Source organism: Muscardinus avellanarius, assembly GCF_963383645.1.
Source record: "Muscardinus avellanarius genome assembly, chromosome: 1".
Taxonomy (NCBI): domain Eukaryota; kingdom Metazoa; phylum Chordata; class Mammalia; order Rodentia; family Gliridae; genus Muscardinus; species Muscardinus avellanarius.
Window position 1 is genome coordinate 209,198,417 of NC_137786.1, and position 23,678 is coordinate 209,222,094.

General features: G+C 40.9%; 1 protein-coding gene across 3 annotated transcripts in view; it reads right to left on the minus strand.

The window, feature by feature from the left end:
- Positions 1 to 23,678, minus strand: part of PAMR1 (peptidase domain containing associated with muscle regeneration 1) — a gene marked incomplete at both ends in the record, with an annotated part of 96,380 nt that overhangs the window by 59,355 nt on the left and 13,347 nt on the right. For all 3 annotated transcript variants that reach the window (XM_080706622.1, XM_080706621.1, XM_080706620.1), the window contains one exon: positions 5,166 to 5,342. In XM_080706622.1, coding sequence (XP_080562748.1) covers positions 5,166 to 5,342 — 177 coding nt within the window. The remainder of the gene's footprint in view (positions 1 to 5,165; positions 5,343 to 23,678) is intronic.

The window sequence follows — 23,678 nt, forward strand, 5'->3', positions numbered from 1 at the left end:
TCAAACTATGATTAAAAGGTTTATCTACCTCTTAGTATTGTTAAAATTAAATTAACACATATAAGGCACCTGGCACATAGTAAGCCCCCTAAAGTATGAACTGTAAGAACTGCTTTCCCATAACTCCGCCTGACTATCCTCACAACTGTCTGTATGATGCTTGGTTTTAACTACTTGGACTGTTTTTCTATAAATAGATCTAAGCTGAGGGCTACGTCATGTTCAACATTATATTCTCAGCACCCAGTATGGCCCGCAAGTGTTCAATAAATATTATTTAACTAAATGAATAAATGGGTAGATGGAAGGTAATGAGCTGCTCAAGATAGCCAGCATTTCCTTGAGCTGAAATTAGGTATCCATTTCCCTGTACTGTGTGTGCATGTGTATGTATGTGTGTCATGTATGTGTTAATTAGAAGATTACCATCCTGGTTTTTCTTTCCTTCCACCAGAGAAAATGAGTAGTTAATAGGATTCATCAAATTCCAGTAAGTCATATGACCCATAACTGAGTCCCAGTGGGGTCACTGTGCCTTCCAAAAGCCAACCACACTCATGTGCCAATTTCCTCTTTAATTCCCTATAGACTGTGCCAGTGGGGAGTTAAATGGACTCAGAGCCTGCCCTTGAGAGCCCTGCCGACTCTCTTTCTTGGCACAGCCAAGTCAGGGTCCTAAGGTACAAGCCACAAAAACCAGCCTAGTGATTATAATGAACAAGGCTATGTTAAACAGACACTAGGTGGCTCACAGATTGCCAGTGGGGCCAGAGGATCTATGCAGAGCTGCACAGCCTAGAACCACCAGAAACGCCTTGGCCCCCTGAGCACCCCGGTGCTTCTGGGCACTACTGGATGCTGCCATTGACATCCCTGCTGTTGGCGTAACCGGACCTTGATCATCCTATGTCACCACTACCAGCAGAGAGATGATTGTCATAGATAATAGAAATGCAAAAGAAAACCATATTCAGATCACATTTTCCACCAAGGAGACTGGCAAAAAAAAAAAAAAAATCCCAAAATGACCCATTCTGTTATAAAGCTTTAGAAAAATAGTACCTTCATGTACTCCTGTAGTGAGAGCCAAATGTATAGAAAACAATTTGGCAAAGGCTGAAAAATGACCCTTCCTTTTGATCCCTCTTCTAGGAATCTATCTCGAAGATATGCTGCAAAAACACTAAAAGATGTATACTTAAGAGTAGTCACTGGAGCACTGCTTACATGGCTGACCATCCCTAATCTGAAATCTGAAGTCCAAAATATTCCAAAATCTAAAATGTCTTGGGCACCTCCATGACACCACAAGTGGAAAATTTCACATCTGACCTCAAGTGAGAGGTAATGGCCAAAGTGGAGGCACACTAAAAGTATTGTGTACCAATTCCTTCAGTCTGTGTGTATACAACAGTGTATATGAGACATAAAAATGAATTATAGCCTGCCATGGTGGCGCACACTTGTAATCCCAGTACTTGAAAGAGGGAGACAGGAGGATCACGCAGGTTCAAAGCCAGCCTATGCTACTTAGTGAGGCTCTCAGCAACCTAGTGAGACTTTGTTTCCAAAGAAAGAATAAAAAAAATAGGGCTGGGGGTATAGGTTAGGAGGTAGAATGCCCCTGAGTTCAATCCCCAGTACCGCAAAATTTTAAAAAATGAATTTCATGTTTAGATCTGGTTACTATCTCCAAGATATCTGATTATATTCATGTAGAAATGTTACAAAATCAAAACAAATCCATAATCCTCTAATTTCAAGCATTTTGGATAATGGATATCCATAATAGGAAAAAAACTGGAAATAACCCAAATGTTCACAAACTTTGATAGTCCACACAATATAGTTATAGGCAACTGTAAAAAGAAATAAAGAATATGACTTGTACTGATGTGGAATCATCTCCAGGTTTTTTGCAGAAAGCCAGATAGCATTGCTTATGATATATTATCTTTGTGTAAGATGGAGAACAATAAACAAATGTATACACAAATTTGCCTTCATTTTAACATATGAAAAACAATAAACCTACCTGCATTTCAAATAGATAACATAACTCCAGAGGAAAAAACTACATTAATTAACCTTTGAGTGTGTGTATGTGTCATACTGGGGACTGAACCCAGGGCCTGGCACACACTAAGCAAGCACTCAACCACTAAGCTACATCTCCAACCACATCAGTTGATTTTAAAATGTATAATTTTGACTATATATACTTAAGAGATATATTCTAAGGTCAATAGTAACCATAAATAAATTATAACTTCATTCAGTGTTCTTAGTATTTATATTGATAGCTCTATTGCTATTTTTACACAATTATATTATGTCATAAGATAAAAAATAGGTGATTAGATCAATGTTAATAGGAGATAAGTTTTTTTACCATGATAGAAAAAAGTCAATCCTCTTATTTTATTACATTTGAACTTATTTTTATTTTAAAACAGAAACTTGCTTATTTGCTGAGACTAGCCTTGAACCTATAACCTCTGAATATCAGCATACACTCATTTTTTTTCTTTTAAAAAATATATATATTTGTTATCTCTATCTAATAACAAAACCATACACACCCAATAGTAACTGATAAACTTTTGAAAATTGTTCAAAGACTTCCATATCACTGCTAAGGACCTCTAGTCGAAAGACTCTGACTTTACTCTCAAATGTTTCAAGAAAAATTGGAAATATTACTCAACCATTTCCCTACAAACCATTCTCATCCATTAGGAAATTAAAAGAGTGGAGGTTTTTTGTTTTTTTTTTTTTCTGGAACCAAACAAAAAAATTATACTGCAGCCACTGTTTTTTGTTTGTTTGTTTGTCTGTTTTTGGTACTGAGACTTTGAACCCAGGGGCATTCTACCTCTGAGTTACATCTCCATCCTTTTTTAAAAAAGTTATTTTTATTTTAAAAACAGAAGCTTGCTAAGTTGCTGAGACTAACCTTGAACCTATAACCTCTGAAGTACAGGGATTACAGGTGTGTACCATCACACCTGGCTAAATTACTCCTATTTTTTTTTTTTTTTTTTTTTTTTTTTTGGTGGTACTGGGGTTCCTGGAAGCCCTTCTATTTCCGGACTACACTCCCAGACCTATTTTATATTTTTGAAACAGGGTCTCTTACGCCAGCGCGGCTGGCTTCGAACCTGCGCGATCCTCCTGTCTCTGCCTCCCAAGCGTGGGGATTACAAGCGTGCGCCACCATGCCCGGCTAAATTACTCCTATTTTAAAGCTCAGCTTCACTCTCTTCCTAGGAGAAAGGGATTCCAAATACCATTTGTAGACTTGAGCCGTTTCCTTTTCTCTTTCATATCTTCCCATGAAAGAAAGTCTCAGGTAGTAATGGGCAATCATTCTTTGTGCTTTTAAAAGGAGAGGAATTGTGAAAATGAAAGAAATTCCCAAAGCACACTTTTTTTTTTTTTTTTCGGGTCTGGGGATGGAACCCAGGGGCATTCAACCTCCAAGCTACACCCCCTGCCCTAATTTTTATTCTTTATTTTGAAACCGGGTCTCACTGAGTTGCGGAGGGCCTCACTAAGTAGCTGAGGCTGTCCGCGAACCGCGATCCTCCAGTCTCAGCCTCCGGAAGGCTGGGATTACAAGCGTGCACCACCACGCCCGATTTATAGCATCCTTTTGATTCCTTTTCCTTCTCAGCCTTTGGAAAGCTCACTTGAAAATCTCAGTGTCCTTCTGACCTGGCCTAGAGGGGAAAGGGTGGGTCTCCTGGGAAAAATCAGAAGTATGAGGCAGCAACGCCTCCCTGCTTGCCAAGCACCAGGAAAGAGATCAGAGGGTTGCCAGTCACACTGGAAACATATTCTTCAGTAGGAACATATTTTCCTATGCATATTGGACTGCACCCACATAAGGACTTCAGTGCAGTCAGAAAATCTGTGATCATTAAGAAGAGCACCACAGTCCCTCTACAGTGGGAACAAGGCAAAAATGATGGTCAGGCTCAGCATAATTCAAAGACAAAGGAATGGGTACAGTAGCCTGGGAAGGCCCCATCTCACCCTATCCTGTTGCTGGGACCACCTCCCAATCCCATGCAGAAGCCAGAGAAGCCAGAGTATCATCCTTAACTTCTTATTTATTTATTTTGCAGTACTAGGGATGGAACCCAGGGGCATTCTACCTTCGAGCTATACCCCCAGTCCTACTTTTTTATTCTATATTTGGAAACAGGGTCTCACTGATTTGCAGAGGACTCACTAAGTAGCTGAGGCTGTCCGTGAACCATGATCCTCCAGTCTCAGCCTCCCAAATGCTGGGATGACAAGCAAGTGTGTGCCTTGCCGCCACGCCAAGTTTGTCCTTGACTTCGGCTCTTCCCTTCCCTCTCCTTCTCCACCCAGCCAATCTCAAAGTATGGCCAACCTCACTCTCTGGTGACTCTCAAATCTCTCCATCTCTCTCTGTCTACTGAGCCTATGCCTTTATAGAGGTTCCTATTATTTCTCTCCTGCCTCCAGTCATGCCCCATGCCTTTTCTAAAAGACCTCCAATGCTACCATAATATCTTTAGAATGTAGCCTAAATTCCTAACCTGGCTTTAAAAGCCCTTCTGAATCTGCTTCCTTCAGACTGCTTTTTCTTATTCTTTTGTGTATAAGTCTCTCTCCATGTCTCTCATCACGTGTATACTTCTGCCAGACCCAGCTAATTACAATTCCTGAAACCTCATGCTTTTGCTTGCCACAGGGCCTTGGCATGTGCTATCCTCTAGGGCTGGACCCCTCTCGCCAATTCTCATACCCTCTTCAGTGTATGGCTTCCATCTCAAGCATGCACATCACCTCCTGTAATACATCATCACTGATCTTCCCTCTCCCTAGCCCCCTTCCCCTCCTGAGCCTCTATCATAGCACTCTCATACACCACACCATAGCTGCCTGTTCTCCATCTCCCCCATCAGGCTAGAAGCTCTAGGGATGCTGGGAATATGTCCCAGGAACTGACATGGTACCTAGGAGCTGCTCGTTCTGGTTAACAGATTTACAACTTTAACTCTAACAGGAGTACTAACTCCTCTCATTCCTTTGTCTGTAATGAGAATGGGCTGACCTGTCACTTTAGTCACCTTGGGCCCACAGCCTCCTTGGTTCAGGCATGCAGAACCAAGGTCTGCCATTCCACTCACCTGGGTGAATCAGGCAGGAGTCACACTCGTTGTCTTCATTTCTACAGCAAGGGATGGTGTAACCCACCACCTCCTTCTTTCCTGGGCAGACACACTCAATCTGATCATATTCACAACACTCACGACACATGATGTTCCACTCGGCCCCAGGGCACGCTTCGTTGATGACTGTATACTCTGAAAAGGAAGAACAGCAGGTGAGCCTGGGTCCCGGCAAGAAGGGACACGATCTGTGAAGACTGTACAGCAGCAACCTCGCCCTACGGATGTGTTGCCCTCCCTGAATAAGAGAGAAGATCCATGTGAATCTTTGCTGGGCCAATTGTCTCCGAAGTGGGGGCCTACAGCAAGGAGTGTTCAAAACCACCCATTGGAATGTAGACAAAATTTTTTATAACTGTTATCTATTTTCATCTTAAACATCATGTCTCAGCAATATACAGTCTAAATGGATTGACAATATACATTTTGTAGATGTCCATCTTCCTTTTTTCTTTCCTTTCTCTCTTTCTTTCTTTTTTTTTCTTTCTCTTCCTTCCTTTTCTTTCTTTTTCTTTCTTTTTTCCCAGTATGGTGGATGAAACCCAGGGCTTCACACATGGCTAGGCTAATGTTCTACCACTGAGCTACACCTCTAGGCCTTATTTTTACTTTTGTTTTTTTGTCTTGTGTGGTTGATCCTGGGAATTGAACTCAAAGGCATTTTACCTCTAAGCTATATCCCTGGCCCTTTTAATTTCAAAATAGGGCCTCAAATTGCTGAGGCTGTCCTCAAATCTGCAATCCTCTTGACTCCGTTTTCCAAGTACTAGAATTACAGGTGTGTCCCACCATGCCCTGCTTCTATTTTTGTTGGCCTATGTCAGGCCACTGTTTATAGTTGCATAGACTGTGCACTGAACAACTCCAGAGGAAATCATTCAACCGCATAACTATAGGATAGTGTAGTCCAGCCATGGGGCCATCTAAAAAGTTTAGAAACCACTCTCTAGAGGCGGCCATTCCAGTGCAAAGCTGTTCACCAAGTAGAGACTATGTTATTGCTCCCAAACTTGGCTTCTCCATTTTGCATCATGCCAGTATCTTCAAAGCTAAAACCAACAGAAAAGACAAAAAGTGCCTTAATTAGTATGTCTGGGAGAACTTCAATGTTTTACAAGGGTGAACTCATTAACTCAACTTCATTCAGTCCCCAAGTACAACTGAGCATTCTTTCCCGTGAGAAAAAAAGTGTTCCTCTCTGGGTAGAATTTTTTCTTCTTTTTAATTTCTTTTTAATATATGTTTATTATATTTAAAATATATGTACACACATATACTTTAGATAAAAAGATAACCACCTGGCAACATCTCTAAGAAGAGTCCATTGGGGGCTGTGCAGAGAACTCTAAGAGAGAGAACTTTTAGTTTTGATTTGCTTGTTGTTTTTTTTTTTTTTCTCATTCTCTGTTTCTAAGAATGTTGGACAAAGATGATGTTTAAGCATAAATGGGTGCTGAGACAGGAGGATTGCAGTTCAGGCAGAGCCTCAGAAATGTAGTCTCCCTCTCAGCAACTTAGTGAGACCCTGTTTCAAAAGAAAAAAAGAGCTAGGGGCGTAGCTCACAGATAGCTCAGTACCAAAAAAGTAGAAGAAGAAATGGTTCAGATATTGAGGAAGAAAGCCAATCTGAAGAAGGTCCCCAGAGCCTTCCCCGCAGGGAGGAGTGCCCCAAATGCTTCATAAGCCCATAGAAACCAGCAATAGCACACATGGAAGCTTCTAAACCCTTGAATTTCATTGTTTAGTTTTCTGTTTTGTTCCCCAAATTTGGAATTCTAGCACAAGGCTGATTACTCTTTTAACATGAATAGCCACTTTAAAAAAAAAAAAAAAAACTATTACTATCTACTTACTGTTAGCCTTGGGTCATAAGAACATTCTGGTATCATGGAAAGAAACCACTTACATAATAAAGGATAATGTAATTTTATGAAACATTGGCTAAATCAAGTATAATGGCACACACCTATAATTCCAGTACTTGGAGGTTGAGACAGGAGGATCACAGGTTCAAGGCCAGCCTCAGCAACTTAGTGAGACTGTTTCAAGAAGGAGAGAGAGGAAAGAAGAAAGGGTGGATAAAGTACATGATTAATGCCTTTATCAGTTTGGAAAAATATCAGGGAACTAGGAAAAATATCCTCACATTGGCATTAGGTGGCACAGACCATCCACGAAGGCTGCGCTACCCCCTCTACTCTGTGCGATTCAGAGAAACCCCTGTGGCCTGGCTGAGCCCCCACACATCTCCTGTTAGCTGCTAAGTGACTGGCTTCTAAAATCTACATAAAAACTGAATAGCTAAAAGTGAAGGAAAACAGAATAAAACACAGATGCAAATCCCCATGATTCTGGATTTGACCATGGACTTTTAGATATGACCTAGAAAGCATGAACAACAAAAGAAAAATAGATAAACTGGACTTCATCAAAATTAAAATCTTTTTTGCATCAAACAACATTATCAAGAAAGTGCAAAGACAGCTCACAAAATGAGGGGAAAAGTACTTGCAACTCCTGTAGCTAATAAGGGATTAATATTTAGAACATATACAAAAAACTTTCACAACTCAACCACGAAAGGGCAATAAGTCAATTTAAAAATGGCCCAGTGACTTGAAAAGATGTTTCCTCAAAGAGGAACCAAGCACATAAAAAGATGTTCAACATCATAGGTCATTTAGGAAAGGCAAACCAAAATTATGGTGAGATACCATTTACTGGGATTGCTATAATACAATTTACCAAAAAAAATAAATAAATAAAACAAAACAAATGTTGGCAAAGATGGAGAGAAACTGGAACTCTCATGTGTTGCTGATAGGAATGGAAAATGATGCAGCTGCTATGGAAAATAGTTTGGCAATTCCTCTAAACACGAAATGTAAACTTACTCCAGGACCCAGCAATTCTGCTACTAGGTATATACCTAAAATATATAAAACAAGCCGGGCGTGGTGGCACACGCTTGTAATCCCCGTGCTTGGGAGGCAGAAACAGGAGGATCGCACAGGTTCGAAGCCAGCCGTGCTGGCTTAAGAGACCCTGTTTCCAAATTAAACACACACACACACACACACACACACACACACACACACACACACACATATATATATATATATATATATATATATATATATATATATATATATATATATATATATATATTAGGTCTGGGAGTGTAGCCCGGTGGTAGAAGGGCTTTCAGGAACCCCAGTACCACCAAAAAAAGAAAAAGAATATATATATATAGAGAGAGAGAGAGAAAAAACAGGGACTCAAGGATATTTGTATGCTAATATTCAGTCACAATAGCCAAAAGGCAAAAATAGCCCAGGTGTCCATCAGAAGGTGAAGAATAATTAGACAACATGAAATGGAATATTATGCATCAAATGGAGTATTATTTAGTCAACAAAAAAGAAATGAGGTATTGACACATACTACCACATAAAGGAGCCTTGAAAGCATTAAGCCAAGAAGCGGGACACAAAAAGACAAATATTGTGTGATTCTACTTAGGCCAAACATCTACAACCAGCAAATTCAAAGACAGAGAATAGATTAGAGGTTACCAAGATCTGGGGAAAGGAGACAGGAAGAGTTGTTGCTTAATGGTCAGAAAGTTTCTTTTTGGGGTGAAGAAAATGTTTGGAAAGAGAAATGAAATTAGTGTGAATATCATTAATGGCACTGAATTGTACACTTAAAATGGATAAAATGGTAAATTTTATATACATATACATACACATATGCACAGCCTGCTCCCTTCCTACCCTCCATCCTTTTCTTGGCCACTGTTTCCCACCTTCTATCAGTTTCATAAAACTACCAAGCTCATGCCCCTCCCTCTGGCCCCAGGACATTCACTTCTGGTCCTCTTGGCCACGCTCTCTATCATAGCACCCTATTTGTTGTCTTGTAGCCCCTATCACAATGTATAATCATTTGCTGTATTCATTTGCAGTCATGCCTCCGTATCCATGGACCTCAACAACTTCTGGTTAACACTTTTTCCTATGATTTCCTGAACAATATAATATGACACCTACTTGCATAGCATTCCCATTGTGTTAAATATTATAAGTAATCTAGAGCTGATTTAAATTACATGGGAGAGCCGAGAGTGGTGGCACACACTTGTAATCCCAGCATTTGGGAGGCTGAGACAAAAGGTTTGTGGTTTGCGGACAACCTCAGCTACTTAGGCCCTTTGCAATTCAGTGAGGCCCTGTTTCAAAATAAAGAATAAAAATAGGATTAGGGGTGTAGCTCAGAGGTAGAACACGCTTGGACTCCATCCCTAGGACCACAAAAAATAAAAATAAATAAAGTACATGGGAGGATATGTGCAGGTTCTATGCAAATATTAGAACACTATGTGTATAGGACTTGAGTGTGAGCAGCGTTCCTATCCATTGAGGGTTCTGAAGTAATTCCCCATGGACACCAAGAGACTAGTGTATTTGCTATGATCTGTCTTCCATATACAACCATAAGCCAATAGGAAACACAAACCAGAGTTTCTGGGGGCAGGGCTGGGAACATAAGAGGTGCTGAATAAATAATTTAAAAGAAGCTGGGCAGTGGTGCACACTTGTAATCCCAGCATTCAGGAGGCTGAGACAGGAGGATCGCAGTTCGTGGACAGCCTCAGCTACTTAGTGAGGCTCTTTGCAACTCAGTGAGACCCTGTTTCAAAATAAAGAATAAAAAATAGGGCTAGGGGTGAAGCTCAGATCCAGAATGCCCCTGGGTTCCATCCCCTGTACCACACACACAAAAAAAACTTAAGTGAATCTGGTCTTAACTCTGAACTACCCTCCCTTCAATAGTCAAACATTTCCACCCACTGGGTCCAGCAGAGAGCTATCAGCCAGAAGTCGTGGCTTTGCCTATTTGCTGATATGGTGCCAGGACCCTTTCCCTCCAATGGGGACATCTTCTGACTGTTGGTCTAGCTTACCTGCCATAAATCCATATGCCCTCATTCCAGCCCCTGCCTTGTGTAACTGTATGTTTTCTCCAGTCTCTAAAGAGATAATACATCCATAGGGTGTGGCTTGTGTCTTATCCTCTATCTCTATTCACCTTGGGGCCAGCACTACCTACTTCCAGGTTTTTATTTATTTATTTTTTTTTATTTTTATTTTTTATTTTTTTATTTTTGGTGGTACTGGGGATGGAACCCTCCTTCTACCTCCGGGCTACACTCACAGACCTATTTTATATTTTATTTGAAAACAGGGTCTCTTAAGCCAGCGAGGCTGGCTTAGAACCAGCACGATCCTCCTGTCTCCGCCTCCCAAGCACGGGGATTACAAGCGTGCGCCACCACGCCCGGCTACTTCCAGGTTTTCTAAGAATGTATAAATATTAATTAATCCTGGGGGTTGTCACTACCAGATAAAACTCTTTTGAAACTTTTAGAAGACTCTGAACTTCAACATGGAAGTCCAAGCAAAGTGTACTTACTCTAGTAGCTAGCAAAGCCTGTTCCTCCCACATAGCAGGTTCATCTACCTCTGCCCTGTCTGTAGAATACTAGGGGACTGTTTAATTCATTAATTCCAGAGTTAAATGCTTAAGATGGTTCTTAATGCTTTTCTTAATTCCTTAAGATTGGCTTGTCTCTTTACTACTGCCCTCTTGAGTCTATTCTGTTACCTGTATGGGTGGGATGCTTCTCAGCCTAAGGGAATAATCTCAGAAAAGCCTGGTAGAAGGGATTTTGCAAATGTGACTCATTCACATTGTTGGTGGGATTGAAAATTAGTGCAACCACTTTGGAAAAAGTATGGAGGATTCTCAGAAGAATGAGAACGAACCTACCATATGATCCAGCAATATCACTTCTGAGTATCTTCCCAAAAGAATGGAAACCAAACTACCAAACTAATGCATATATATATATATATATATATATATATATATATATATATATTCATTCATAGACACACAATTCACAATTGTCAAACTATGGACAGACAAGATGTCCATCAAGAGATGAATGGATTACAAAACTATGGGATATGTACACAATGGAATTTTACTCAGTCATAAAGAAAAACAAAATTATATCATTTACAGGGAAATGGTTGGAACTAGAGAACATTGTGCTAAGTAAGATTAGTCAGTCACAAAAAATAAGAAATAGAATGCTCTCCATAATATGCAGAAGCTAGGGAGAAAATGGGTCATAGGAGGAACGCTAGACGAAGAAAGAGAAAGTATAGATGAGCAAATAAGGTGACCTAACTGAGGGGATGGGAGTGGGAAGAGGGAAATTCACTAAAGTACATGATGTACATTCACAAAAATATCAAAGTCAATCACTAAGCCTAACATGAAAAGGAGAGAGGGGGAGAGGAAGGGGCAGGAATTGGGTAAGGGCTAATCAAGTGATGTATACATGTGTGCCTCTATCATCTTGAACTCTATTAAGATGTAAGACTACAATGTACCAATTAAAAGAAAAGAAGAAAAAAGAAATAAAAGGGGAAAAAAGAATGTTGAGACTGGAGGGGTATGCTGCATTATCCAGGAGGTACTAGTGTAATCACGAGGTCCTTTAGGAAAGGGAAGGAGGGCAGAATCAGAAAGACAGAATCTGTGCAGACAGATGCAGGGTATGGCGTGCTGTACTTTGAAGACAGAGGAAGGGATATGACTAAGGAAATACAGGCAGCCTCTAGACACTGGAAACAGATACTCCTCTGGAGCTTCCCCACGAGGAACGCAGCCCTGTAGACACCTTGGTTTTAGCCTGATAAGACTCTATGAGACTTCTGAGCTCTAGAAGTATACTGTTTTAAATCATGACATTTGTGGTAACTTGTTACAGCATCAATAGGGGACTAACACACTGTGTTTTCTCAAAAGAAAGTCTGACCCACAGTGAGTCATCTGGCCAATCTGTTCTTCGTTCCCCCACAGAGCACAGTGCCAAGAATGTAGGTGAACTCGTAAATTCACTTTTTTATTCTGCAAGTATTTACTGAGTGTCAGCGGTGTCCCAGGTAGGAGGCTGGGTGCTGAAATATAATGGAGATGAAACAGACACCATCCTTGACCTTCTGGAGCTCACGGTTTGTAGAGAAATAGACACCGGTTAATGGTTCCACAGATGCAGAATCACAAGCTGTGACAAGGAGACATAGGATGCCATGAGAATAAATGCATAGTCATGAAGGGCATTTTAACATGGAACCTGCCAGCCTCACAGGGGTAGTGCGGTTTAAATAAAATCACAGAAAGAAAGAAATATATTTGCATAAATAAGACCACTTCCGGTAATATGGCAGTGATGGACGGAGGTGATGGTTTTGACAGTTTCCTAACTTCACCCTTTTCCCCCGGTCTGACAGGCCCACCACCCTTCTAACTCCTTCAGCTTAAACAAAGATGGATGTGTAAGAAATAAATTGATTTATAAAATATCTTATGAGAAATAGTTCAAGCTGACCAGCTAAAGGGATTTAAAAATGCAATAAGCAGATGAGAGCAAGGTTTTGGACTTTTTTTTCTCTCCATTTATTAGAATTACATTTGTGGAAAAGGCACATTGACCATTTGGCTTCAGCTGTACAAATTTCAGGGAATTTCAATATGGTGCTAAGGGCCAGTTCCAGAAACTAAGATGGAGAGAAACAACAACAGCAGTAAAAATTATGGAATGTTTTCTTATATGTATGCTGAAGCATATTAGCATCTCAGTTGCCAAAGTACTTTATAATTCTTTATGCAATTTCATCTTTAAAATGATTCGATGTGGTTGGTAATACATTTTCTTTTAAGTTAAAAGCATTTACTCTAATCCTGTCACTGTACCAGTGAGAAAAAAAAGTCTAAGTAGGGAAAAGTTGGTCTTATTCATGAAAGCAAAAATAAATGCAAAACAATCTTTCTTAGGAAAATAATTTAAAGGGAAATAGAGAGGTCCACAGAATTCCATGGCTGTGGGGAAGCGAACGAGCTTGCTCCTTAGGGGGAAGTGGGCTTGATCATCCTTAGTTTTGCCAGCTACAGTGGTTGAGCCTGTTTGGCTTCTGTAACTCCTGCTTAGCTTTCACTCGCAGAGAAACCAAAGCCATTAGGAGCTTTCTACCCCTAAAATAATCCAAAGGTAGACAATAGGAGAGACAGACATGGATTGAGCTCCTGCACAATGCTGTTTCTGATTTCTGTACTTTCCACTTGATTTGCACACCCACTGAAAGAAACTGTTGAGAATTGTCTGGATCTGTGAGAATCTAAACTCTACTCCTGAGCTTATGATTTTGACATATAAAAGAAACCCTGAAAAATGGCTCAAAGCTGTACCCAGGACTAACCACCCTGCCGTGTCGTCTCCGGCTGGCTAAGACTTTCTATGTAGCTTAAACTAATCCTGAGTGGTCTGCTCTGGTGGTTGCTCTATAACAACACATCCCTTCACTGCTAACTCTTTCCTCGGATGAGATATTTATTTCGCCTTTAAAGCACTTTTTTCAGATTTCATCTTCAGAGCAATTTTAGGTTCATAACAAAATTTAGTAGAAGGCATAGAGGTTTCCATATGATTCCTGCCCCCATTCACGCACCGCCACCCCAGTGACCAACACCCCTCCAGAGTGGCACATTTGTGGCAACTGACGAACACTACAACAGTATCATGTTGTAATCACCCACAGCCCATGGGTTACGTTAGGGTCCACTCTTGGAAGTGTGTACTCTGTGGATCGGACAAAGGTATGTGACATGTGACATGCGTCCATCACTTTAGTATCATACGGAGTTTATTTGCTATCCTAAAAATCCTCTGTGCTCGCCTACGAACCTCTTCCCATCTGTTTCAGTCAGTACTCTCACCACGGTGCTCCAAAATCCCTGACACATGCGCAGAACTTAGAAGAAGGAAGATTTTTTTTTTTTTGCTTATGGATTTGTAAATTTGTGTGTATATGTATGTGTGTGTGGGGGTATATATATATATACCCACACACACACATACATAGATTCCATTTTGGCCCGGCTGTCAGTAGGAACTGGGGCAATAGTTAAGAACAGAGAGAGAAAGCTTAGAGCAGATGCTCTGCCTAGCAGGGCTGAGACACACACACCAATGTGCTGTGTCCAGCAACCCCCACCCAGGGACCCACCTCTGAGCATGGCTGCCTCCCAAGCGTGAGGTACAGGGAGACTTTTGTTTTCAAACCATAACACCACCCAACCAAACAAGACACTTTTTAGTACCAAAAAAATTTTTTTGATCTGAAAGCTTTGAGAAATGCAAAAAATCATAAATATAGGAATAAAAAATTATTCATGAAAATAACCAACAGTTTGGTGTCTATCCTTCAAGTCATCTATTCTCAGTAAGTGAATATCTAGCCATATGTAAGTATTAATACCTAGACCTAGAGTCTTCTGGCCTCTCAAAATTGATAGCATGCTTTGTTTTAGAAACTTGTTTTTCCTTTACTTCTATTATGATCATTTTTTCTTAACATGGAAAAGTCTTTAAAAGTAATTCTTTTTCTGTATTATCTTATTGATGTATTATTTTTGTGTATAATAGTAGGATTCATTGTTACATATCTGTACATGTATTTACATAATTTGGTCAGTTTTATTCCCTGGTACCTCCCCTTTCCCTCTTCTCCTTCTCCGTGGTTTCTTCCTCTATTTTACTGACATCCCCTCTATTTTCATATTCTCCTGCGACTTTTTTTTCTTTCTACTTTCCATATGGAAGGGGAATGTTTCTGAATGCAGCTTATTTCACTTAACACAATGCTCTCAAGACCTGTTCATTTTTCTAATGATGCAATTTCATTCTTCTTTATGGCAGAATAACACTTCATTGTGTACACATACACCACATTTTCTTTATCCATTCGTCTGTTGACAGACACCTAGGTTCCTTCCATAATTTTGCTATTGTGAATTGTGCTTCTATAAACATGAGAATGCACATATCTCTAGAGTATGTCAACTTACTTTGGGATAGTCATAAAGAGTGATACAGCTGGATCATGTAGTGGCTCCATTTCTAGTAAAAGTCAGTCATTTTAAATTGCTATGTAATTACCCGATGTGTGCAAATGTTCCTGGTCCTTTTCTTAAAAAATCAGAGTAAGCAAATATCAGAAGCATTTTTGCCATCATAAACTTTGTCCAAACCCATCTTTCAATTTCCCTGCCTAGAAACAACTGTCCTGGTATTTCCTATCTAAAAATAGGGAGTCCTGTTACATTAGTTCAGCCCTGGTTCTTCCAGAATTCATTTTGAAAAGTGTAAGTCATTTAACCTCTTAGTCCATGAGAACAACAAGGCAATGAAGATAATGCCGGCCAGTTGGCACAGGCTCCTCATATTCAGTGAAATGAATGAATGAGGGAAAGTAAGTGGTTGTCATTCTTGCTATTGCTGCCTTTATTTTTCACCCAGTCTCACTTCCCTGGGATACACTGACAGTTTGCTTTAAGACTGTGCAGTATTGATTTGTTTCTACTGCTGATAAAATGGAGAAACAGGCCCTCCAACAGTGGGCTTACCCAGGAGAGGGGAAGGAGGAGAAATTGCATCCCCTTAGCATAGTCCCAAACCCAAGGTCTTCAAAAGTATACATTAAAGAAATAGGTGAGCCAGGAGTGGTGGTACATGCCTGTTATCACAGTACTTGGGAAACTAAAACAGGAAGACTGCAGGTTCGAAGCCAGCTCAGCAACTTAGTGGGGCCCTGGGAATGGATCCACCATACAATCTGGCTATACCACTACTAGGGATCTTTCCAAAGGGGTTAAAAATCAGAGAACTACAGCAACACATGCATACCCATGTTCATAGCAGCACAATTCTCAATAGCCAAAATATGGAACCAACCTAGGTGTCCACCAACAATGAATGGATTACAAAATTATGGGAAATACACACAATGGAATTCTACTCAGCAATAAAGAAGAACAAAATTATGTCATTCATAAGAAGATGGAAAGACCTGGAGAACATTATGTTAAGTGAGATAAGCCAAGCACAGAAAGATATGAGACGTATGTTTTCTCTAATATGCTTGAGCTAGGGAGTATTAGGGATACCAGAGGGACTCCAGATAATGGAGGGGAAACCTCAGTGAAGCCAGGAAGAAAGAGTAGGGGAGGAAGAAGGCTGAGGTTCATTAGTAGAAAAACTACACGTGACCTGTGTGTATACATGTGAATATAACATTGTAAATCTGGAAACTCAGTATTGGAGAGAGGGTAATGGGGAAGAAGGGGAGGGCACCCAGTACTGTGTGAATATATGCCATTGTCAACATGATCCACATTATGACGTGAAAATATAGTGCACCAATAATAAATAAATAAGGGCTGGGGATGCAGCCTGAAGTTAGAATACCCCCAGGTTAAGTCTCCAGTATAAAAAGAAAGAAGGAGGAGGAAGAAAAAAAGGAGGAGAAGGAGGAATATATTGCCATGGTGGCTGTTAAGGTCTATCTGAAAAATAAAATCCTTAGCATTTTTTTTAATGGAAAAACAGGAGGGGCAGCAGCCTGTTCCATGCCTAATTAGAACACCATTTATCAGAGCAAAGGCCACCCAGGTCAGGACCACCCTAGAAGGTGGCAAAGAAAGACACTTTTATCAGTGCTGGCTCCTCTTTCTTGATGTTAGAATCTGCCTTTGAGCCTACCAAAACCCTCAGCCCTCCAATTTAACCTCAATTAAAATTTCTACTGATGCTTTTAAAAAACCATCTTGCATTTTATAAATGCAAGATGGTTTTTTAAAAGCATCCTGCGACCAGAGGGAGGAAAAAATAAAAAAGACACAGGCATCAGAGAGGCATACAGTTACACAGCTTGAGCTCCTCACTCATCCCCACTAGCTCCGCCCTCCCTATGGGCTGTCTGAAAGCCCCACATTGATAGCCAGCAGTGCTCAGCAGGCCGGCTGCTGGAGGGTCTGATGGGTCTGAACCAACAGCTCTTGGGACTCAAACCTCAGGAGAAAAAGACAAGACTGTGGGTCAGGAGTGATGAATGCCTACTGGGGCTTTCAATGACTACCCCTCCTCCTAATCCTTGGAGAGCCATCCTGTCAACAAGGGGCTCTCAGTCCCAGCCTGGAGGGATTGTGCCCTCAGCGATCTCAGTCTTCCTCATAGCTCCTCTTATCAGCAACATAATGACAATAAAAGTGAAGGCTTTGGTCATACAGCCCTATTTGGGTACTAGGACTTCAATTATTTCCTTAGAAATCTGGTGTTTAAGACCTTATACACCAGGGAAGGGGATTTCTTACTTCCTTTTCCTCTTCATTCTTTTTTTTCCTTTCTCCTCTTCCTTCTCCTCCTCCTCCTCTTCCTCTTCCTCCTTCTTCTCTTGGTATTGTGAACTAAATTCAGGGGCATTCTATTTCCAAGCTACACCACAGCCCTTTTTATTTTTTATTTTGAAACAGGGTCTCACTAAGTCTTGGTAAGGCTGGCCTTGAACCTATGACCCTCTTGTCTGAGCCCCTCCCAAGTACTGGGATTTACAGGCATTCACCACCACACCCACCTCCTCTTGGTCCTTTATTAAACACACTGCTGCTCCACACTAGCTCTACCTTCATCCCCCTCTTCTCTCTGGGTCCCCTCCACTCCCAGGGCTATTTCTGAGCCCTTCACACATACCAGCTCCTCAATCCTCACAACCACCCTTTGAAGTAGGTATTATTTTCTTCACCTAACAGAGGAGGACACAGCGGGAGTGCGTAAATTGCTGGGGGAAGAGCTCTCAGGTAACAAAGATCAGAACCCAGCTCTTACTAGGGCCAAAGCCTGGTCTTGCTGATGCAGTATGTTGACTCATGAGAGTCTGCACCTCTGACTTTGCTACTTAAGAAGAAACCAGCACTGAGGAGGTAGGGATGCTTGGGAATCAGGCTGCCCCAATTTGAGTCCTGGCTCCACCAGTGACTCTGAGACCTTGGAGGAGTCACTGAACTTCTTTACAACTCAGCTTTGTCATCTGTAAAATGTGGGCAGTGGTAGCCCCTCTCCATGGTTGTGAGGAAGAATCCAAGAGCCTAGAAAAGCAAAGAGGCTGGGATGGTGTACAGTCAACCATCTTTGTTATGACTGTGTGGTTAAGATCAACAATCATGCCCTGGGTCATATCAGTAATCCTGTTCTAGAAAAACAAACAGGGACAAGGGAAAGTTTAGGGAAAATATTATTATATTCTAAAATCGCTATAAGTGTTTGATCAATACCCTGTTTCAGACAATAATAGTATATATTCAGATGTCATTTGTGGCTGTTTACCTGGATTGACTTTTTTCTACAACAATCCTCCAGCTGTAGGGATTGTTAACACCCATTTTATAGAGGAGAAAACTGAAGTGCCAAGAGGTTAAATGATATACTCAAGATTTCACAAGGAGTAAATAGCAGTTACAGGATTCCCTTTAGATGGTCTGTTTCCAGAGGTAGCGCACCTGACTGCCGTGCTGGTCTGGCTCTCAGCTGTACTGACCATAAGTCTGAATGGCAGCAGCCTCCGTAAACATGTGCGGAGAGCTTGCTCTGACCAGGCGTGGTGCTGAGCCTCCATGTGATATTTTATTTATAATGGCATTAGGAGCTTGGCCTTGATAGATGAAGAAACTGAGGCACAGAATGGCTAAGCCCCTAGATCAAGGTTACACAGTGTCAGAGCTGAAACTCTGCACATCAGAAACCCATATTCTCCTCTACACCACCACCTGTTATGAACCCACCTGGGATGCTTGTTCATAAGCCATATTCCTGGACCCTAGTCCAAACCTGCTCCCTCAGAATCTCCAGGGGTGGAGACCCAGTGCCTGCCATTTGAACAAGCATACTCCTTTGAGAATCATAGCCCCGTTAGGCTGTTTAAGCCACCCTCCCTCCAGTCCCTATAAAACTATACTTAGTATTAGTTTTCCCTTCCCACTTGCCTAAAGAGGCAGGAAAATAACCTTGACTTGTTAGCCTTGGCAGGTATTTTGACCTTCTAGGATATACTCTAAAACCACATCTATGAACTCTGCCCCTCTAATGCTCTGTACAAGACACCTTGCCACAACATGTTTCCAAAGCCTCAAGAGGATGGAGCTACAGGGGTGGGATTGTTGATGTTATTGCAGTTGAAGATTACAGTGACCTTAAAGGACTCTTGGAGAAAGACTGAATATTTGTCAGAAATTGCCATTACTCTCTGAAGAATTTTTTTTAGCTATATCCTTGGCTAAGACATGGATGGCTAAAATAAAGTAGGGAGTGAGCAATATTGTCCTCTAGAAGTACACACATTCCTAGCATCTTCGGGCAGTCTATTTATGTGTCTCGTGGCATTTGGGGTTCATCCCATTTCTTTTAGTTTTTCTAGTCTTTTTTTTCTTTAATACTCCAGTCTTAGCCTGTTCTCCATTGCTAAAACAAAATACCTGAGACTAGGTAATTTGTAAAGAATAGAGATTTGATCGGGACTGGTGGCACACACTTTTAATCCCAGTATTTGGGAGATCGAGACAGGAGGATTTCAGTTTCAAGGCCGGTCTCAGCAAGTTACAAAGACTGTGTTTCAAAATAAAAAGTAAAAAGGCCTCGGAGTATAGGTTGGAGGTAGAATGTCCCTGGGTTCAATCCCCAGGCCAAAAAAAAAGAAAAAAAAAAGATAGAGATTTGATATCTCATGGTTCTGGAAGCATCTGCTCAGTGTCTGGTGAGGATCTTCTTTCTCTATAATATGGTGGAGGGCATCACAAGGTGAGACAGAGCTCACTTTCAAAACATGCTACACTGTAAATAACTCATTAATCCCTGAATCGATTAGTCCATCTATGAAGGTGGAGCCACCGTGAACCAACTGTCTTCCAAAGCTCTCACTGCAGAGTGGCAATATCAATGTGGGGATTGAGTTTCCAATAGATAAGATTGGGGGGAACACATCCAAACCATAGTAACCCCTCTTCCAGCACCATTTAACAGGACACACTTCACCTCCTGCTGCTTCTCTTTAGAAACAGAAATTCCACGTCAGTAGCTATGAGGAACAAAACTCAAACTCGAGCATTTTGGAGGAGCTCCCAGCGGCCATTATCCTTAACAACTGTGGTGCTCAAAATTCTTGAAGGCAGCTGCTTCTGGGCGGTTTTAAATATAAAAACATGATCTACATAGATTTTACTTTTATTAGCAATGGTTACTTAAAATTTTGAACAATACATCTAAAAGTACTTTGTGGCAGTAAAGGTCAGCAAACATTAACATCAACCAAAGCAGTAGAATGGTTACATGGAAAACAATAAAATCATAAGCTACACCCTAAATATCTAATCTGGATTTCCCCAGATACAGACATACTACAAATTACTGCCCTTGTTCTCATCTTCCACACTTGAAAGTCTTCTGAGACAGAGTCCATCAGGGATGCACTGGGGATCGAGATGTACCACACATTGCCTCTTTCCCAAGTGCCTCCAGAGTGGGCATTATTGCCTTCAGATTCGGGCTAATCAATGTCAGGCAGAAGCCAGATTTTCCCTCTACTCAAGGCAGCTATCCAACAACAGCTGTTGAGTGTGGATGGATGGTAAGCAAGGGTGATGCATTTGCAATGGTATGTCTAATGGATCCCTAAGCCCTGGACTGGTAGCAACTGGGCAGGCTGGCCCTCACAATAGTTACCTCCCCCAGCTCTGCAAGCTATAATAAGCTAGTCCCATCACAGTTATCTTCCCTGGATCTGCAAGCTGGAACAAGATAAAGGGAAACTTCTTTACTCCAAGGATTATGACTAGCTCCACCCTAGAAGCACATGTGCTCAGACATTAGCAACATCTTGGGGCTTTGGTGTTCAATCGCAACATCTTTATTCCAGAATCATGTACTCTGCTATATAAACACTTTCCCCTAAATCCCTGCAAGCACCTGCCACTGGCCCTATTTCAACCACACTAAGGCACAGCATGTGGAAGACATTTCCCACCAGGCTAGAAGGTGGATGAATGGTGAAATCAAGGCAGAGAGAAAAATCTCAAGAGATAAATGTAAGGTGACTCCTTTGGGATTTTCTCTTCTTACATAGTCACAGATGAATAAAATGGGACTGTGGACTGTTGAAGTGAGCCTCAGGGGACCATGTTGATGGAGACTGATCCTGTATTGATTGTTAATAAGAGCTATATTAATGGCTAATAAGAATAAGCTTTCATACTTAGGCAAAACAATAAAATCTTTTTCTTTGTCTCTAAGCTGTCAGCCAAGAGCTTCAGCCAATACCGGACCTTGGTTAGCTAAAAGTTAGCTCTTATCCCAGCTAACCATGGAATGTTAAAACAAACACTAAATTCTCACAGTAGTTTAAAGTAAGGTTAAGAGAACCCTATATTAGTTACCAAGTACACAAAAGAGTTATAGCCCAAAGTCTCCATACTTTAAAGACAAGTTTATATAATAAATAACTTCCAGCAGATAGAGATAAAAATGGCTAAAAAAAAAACTCCCCAAGGATGCAGGAAGATGGTACAGGCCTTCTCCAAAGTGGGCACATACCATGTAACCCTCACCTTGTTAAACAAGTAACACATCTTGGCCATAAATCTAACAAGAACAGCTAACACCGTGGAGATAATTGGGCCTGCATCTGCATTAGGCCAGGGGAAGGTGAAAAGACCATTGGCTAAGCAGGATAGGACAAAGGAGATAATGAATCCTTATAAAAACTGTTCTAATGTTCAAAACTTTAGTAACTTATTTTCAAGTTACTCCACTACATCCCTCTGATGTAAGTGCTTTAATTTCTGTCCTATCTTTCTGCCTTTGAAATAATAAAAATCACTCAAGCTTGCAGCAGTTCTGGCTATTTTTTTTCTACAAATAGCTAAGAACAAGAATCCGTGGCTACATCTCACACGGGTATAGTTTGTGTCTCCACCATAACATGTGTGGGCTCCATCGTACTATATAGATGAAAACACCCAGCACAGTTGCTTCTCAATTGCTTATGAAACTTGTACTAGTGGGGAAAACAGAAGGCAGGATGCTCTTTATAGGAACAACTTGCTTTGATCCTCACCCATGGCCACTGTAGTCATTCCACCTGAATCAATTCTGCTCAGAGAGAGAAGTCATGGAAAGACTAGGGCCATGAGAGAAGACAGATTGCATGAGAATAAGAACAATATTTAGTAAGGGCAGGAATAAAGTTAGTTCCAGAAACAGCAACAAACAAGGGGTCAATGAACTGTTCAAACTCATACAGCATCTCCAGGAGACAGTGCCCCACTATAAACAGCCAGGCCACTTCTGAGTTGTGCAAATCAGGGTCACAGTGGCTGAGCTATATCAGAACTGATGAATAAATATCAGATTTGGCAACAAGCCTGGGGCAGGGGTATTGACTGGTGATGAAATGACCTTGGACTCAATGCCCCCAGGGGTTAGAAAAATGCTCAAATATTATCCTATTTTTGAAGGGGAGATACATCAAGTTAAGAAGTCAAGTCAAGCTCTTGTCAGTCCATAGAAATGTCACACCACCATGAGGGCTCATTAGTTAGATTCACACTTCCATTTGCCCAACAGTCCCAGACCAATTGCATGGTTTTAAGTAATTTGAATACAGGGACTAAGTTCAATGCCCCATGCATGTCAGTGCTGCACAGACTTTTCTCACAACATGGTTGCACCATCATCTCTATGGGCCTTTCCTCATCTTAGCAGACGCTGAGTGACAGGGACATTAGACTTCCTGCTTATTCCTCATCTAAACTCTGAAAGGGAGCCCATGTTTTGCAGGCTTCCAAATGCCCTTCCTATAATCTTCTCTATAATAGAAAGATATTCTCCAGTCTTATTTGTTAAGAGCAAGAGACCAAAGTATTATATCCTGTGGATCACTAATCCTAGATATAAAGTATACAGCCTTTTATGGTATAAAGTCTTATGCAGAAAAAGGCTCTGTGGTCAAATATTCTGACAGCTTTCTTTGTAGCAGGACTTTACAATCCATAGTATGCTTTTTATATAGTTAATCTCCACATCTTTAGACTTATTTTATCATCACATCTGAGTTCTTTTTTTTTATGAGCATCTCCTAGGATTAGTGATCCCTAAAACCCACTTTGGAGGGAAATGCCAGGCTGAAAAATAAGTTCTCACAATAAGTTGAAAGTGCTTAAGGAAAAAGACTTTGTCTTATTCATCATGGTATCCCAGCATCTGAAAACATGCCTAGCACTTGATAGATGCTTAATAAAAATTACTATGAGTCTTGACTCTCTGAGATTGGCTGATCTCACTTAACATAATATTCTCTAGTTACATCAGTTTGCTGCAAGCAACATTATTTTGTTCTTCTTTAAGGCTAAAATCCATTGTATGTATATACCACATTTTCATTATTCAATCATCGATTGACAGACTGCTGAAAGGGTATCAGGAGAGGGAGTGGTGGTGGGGGGAAAGGAGGAAC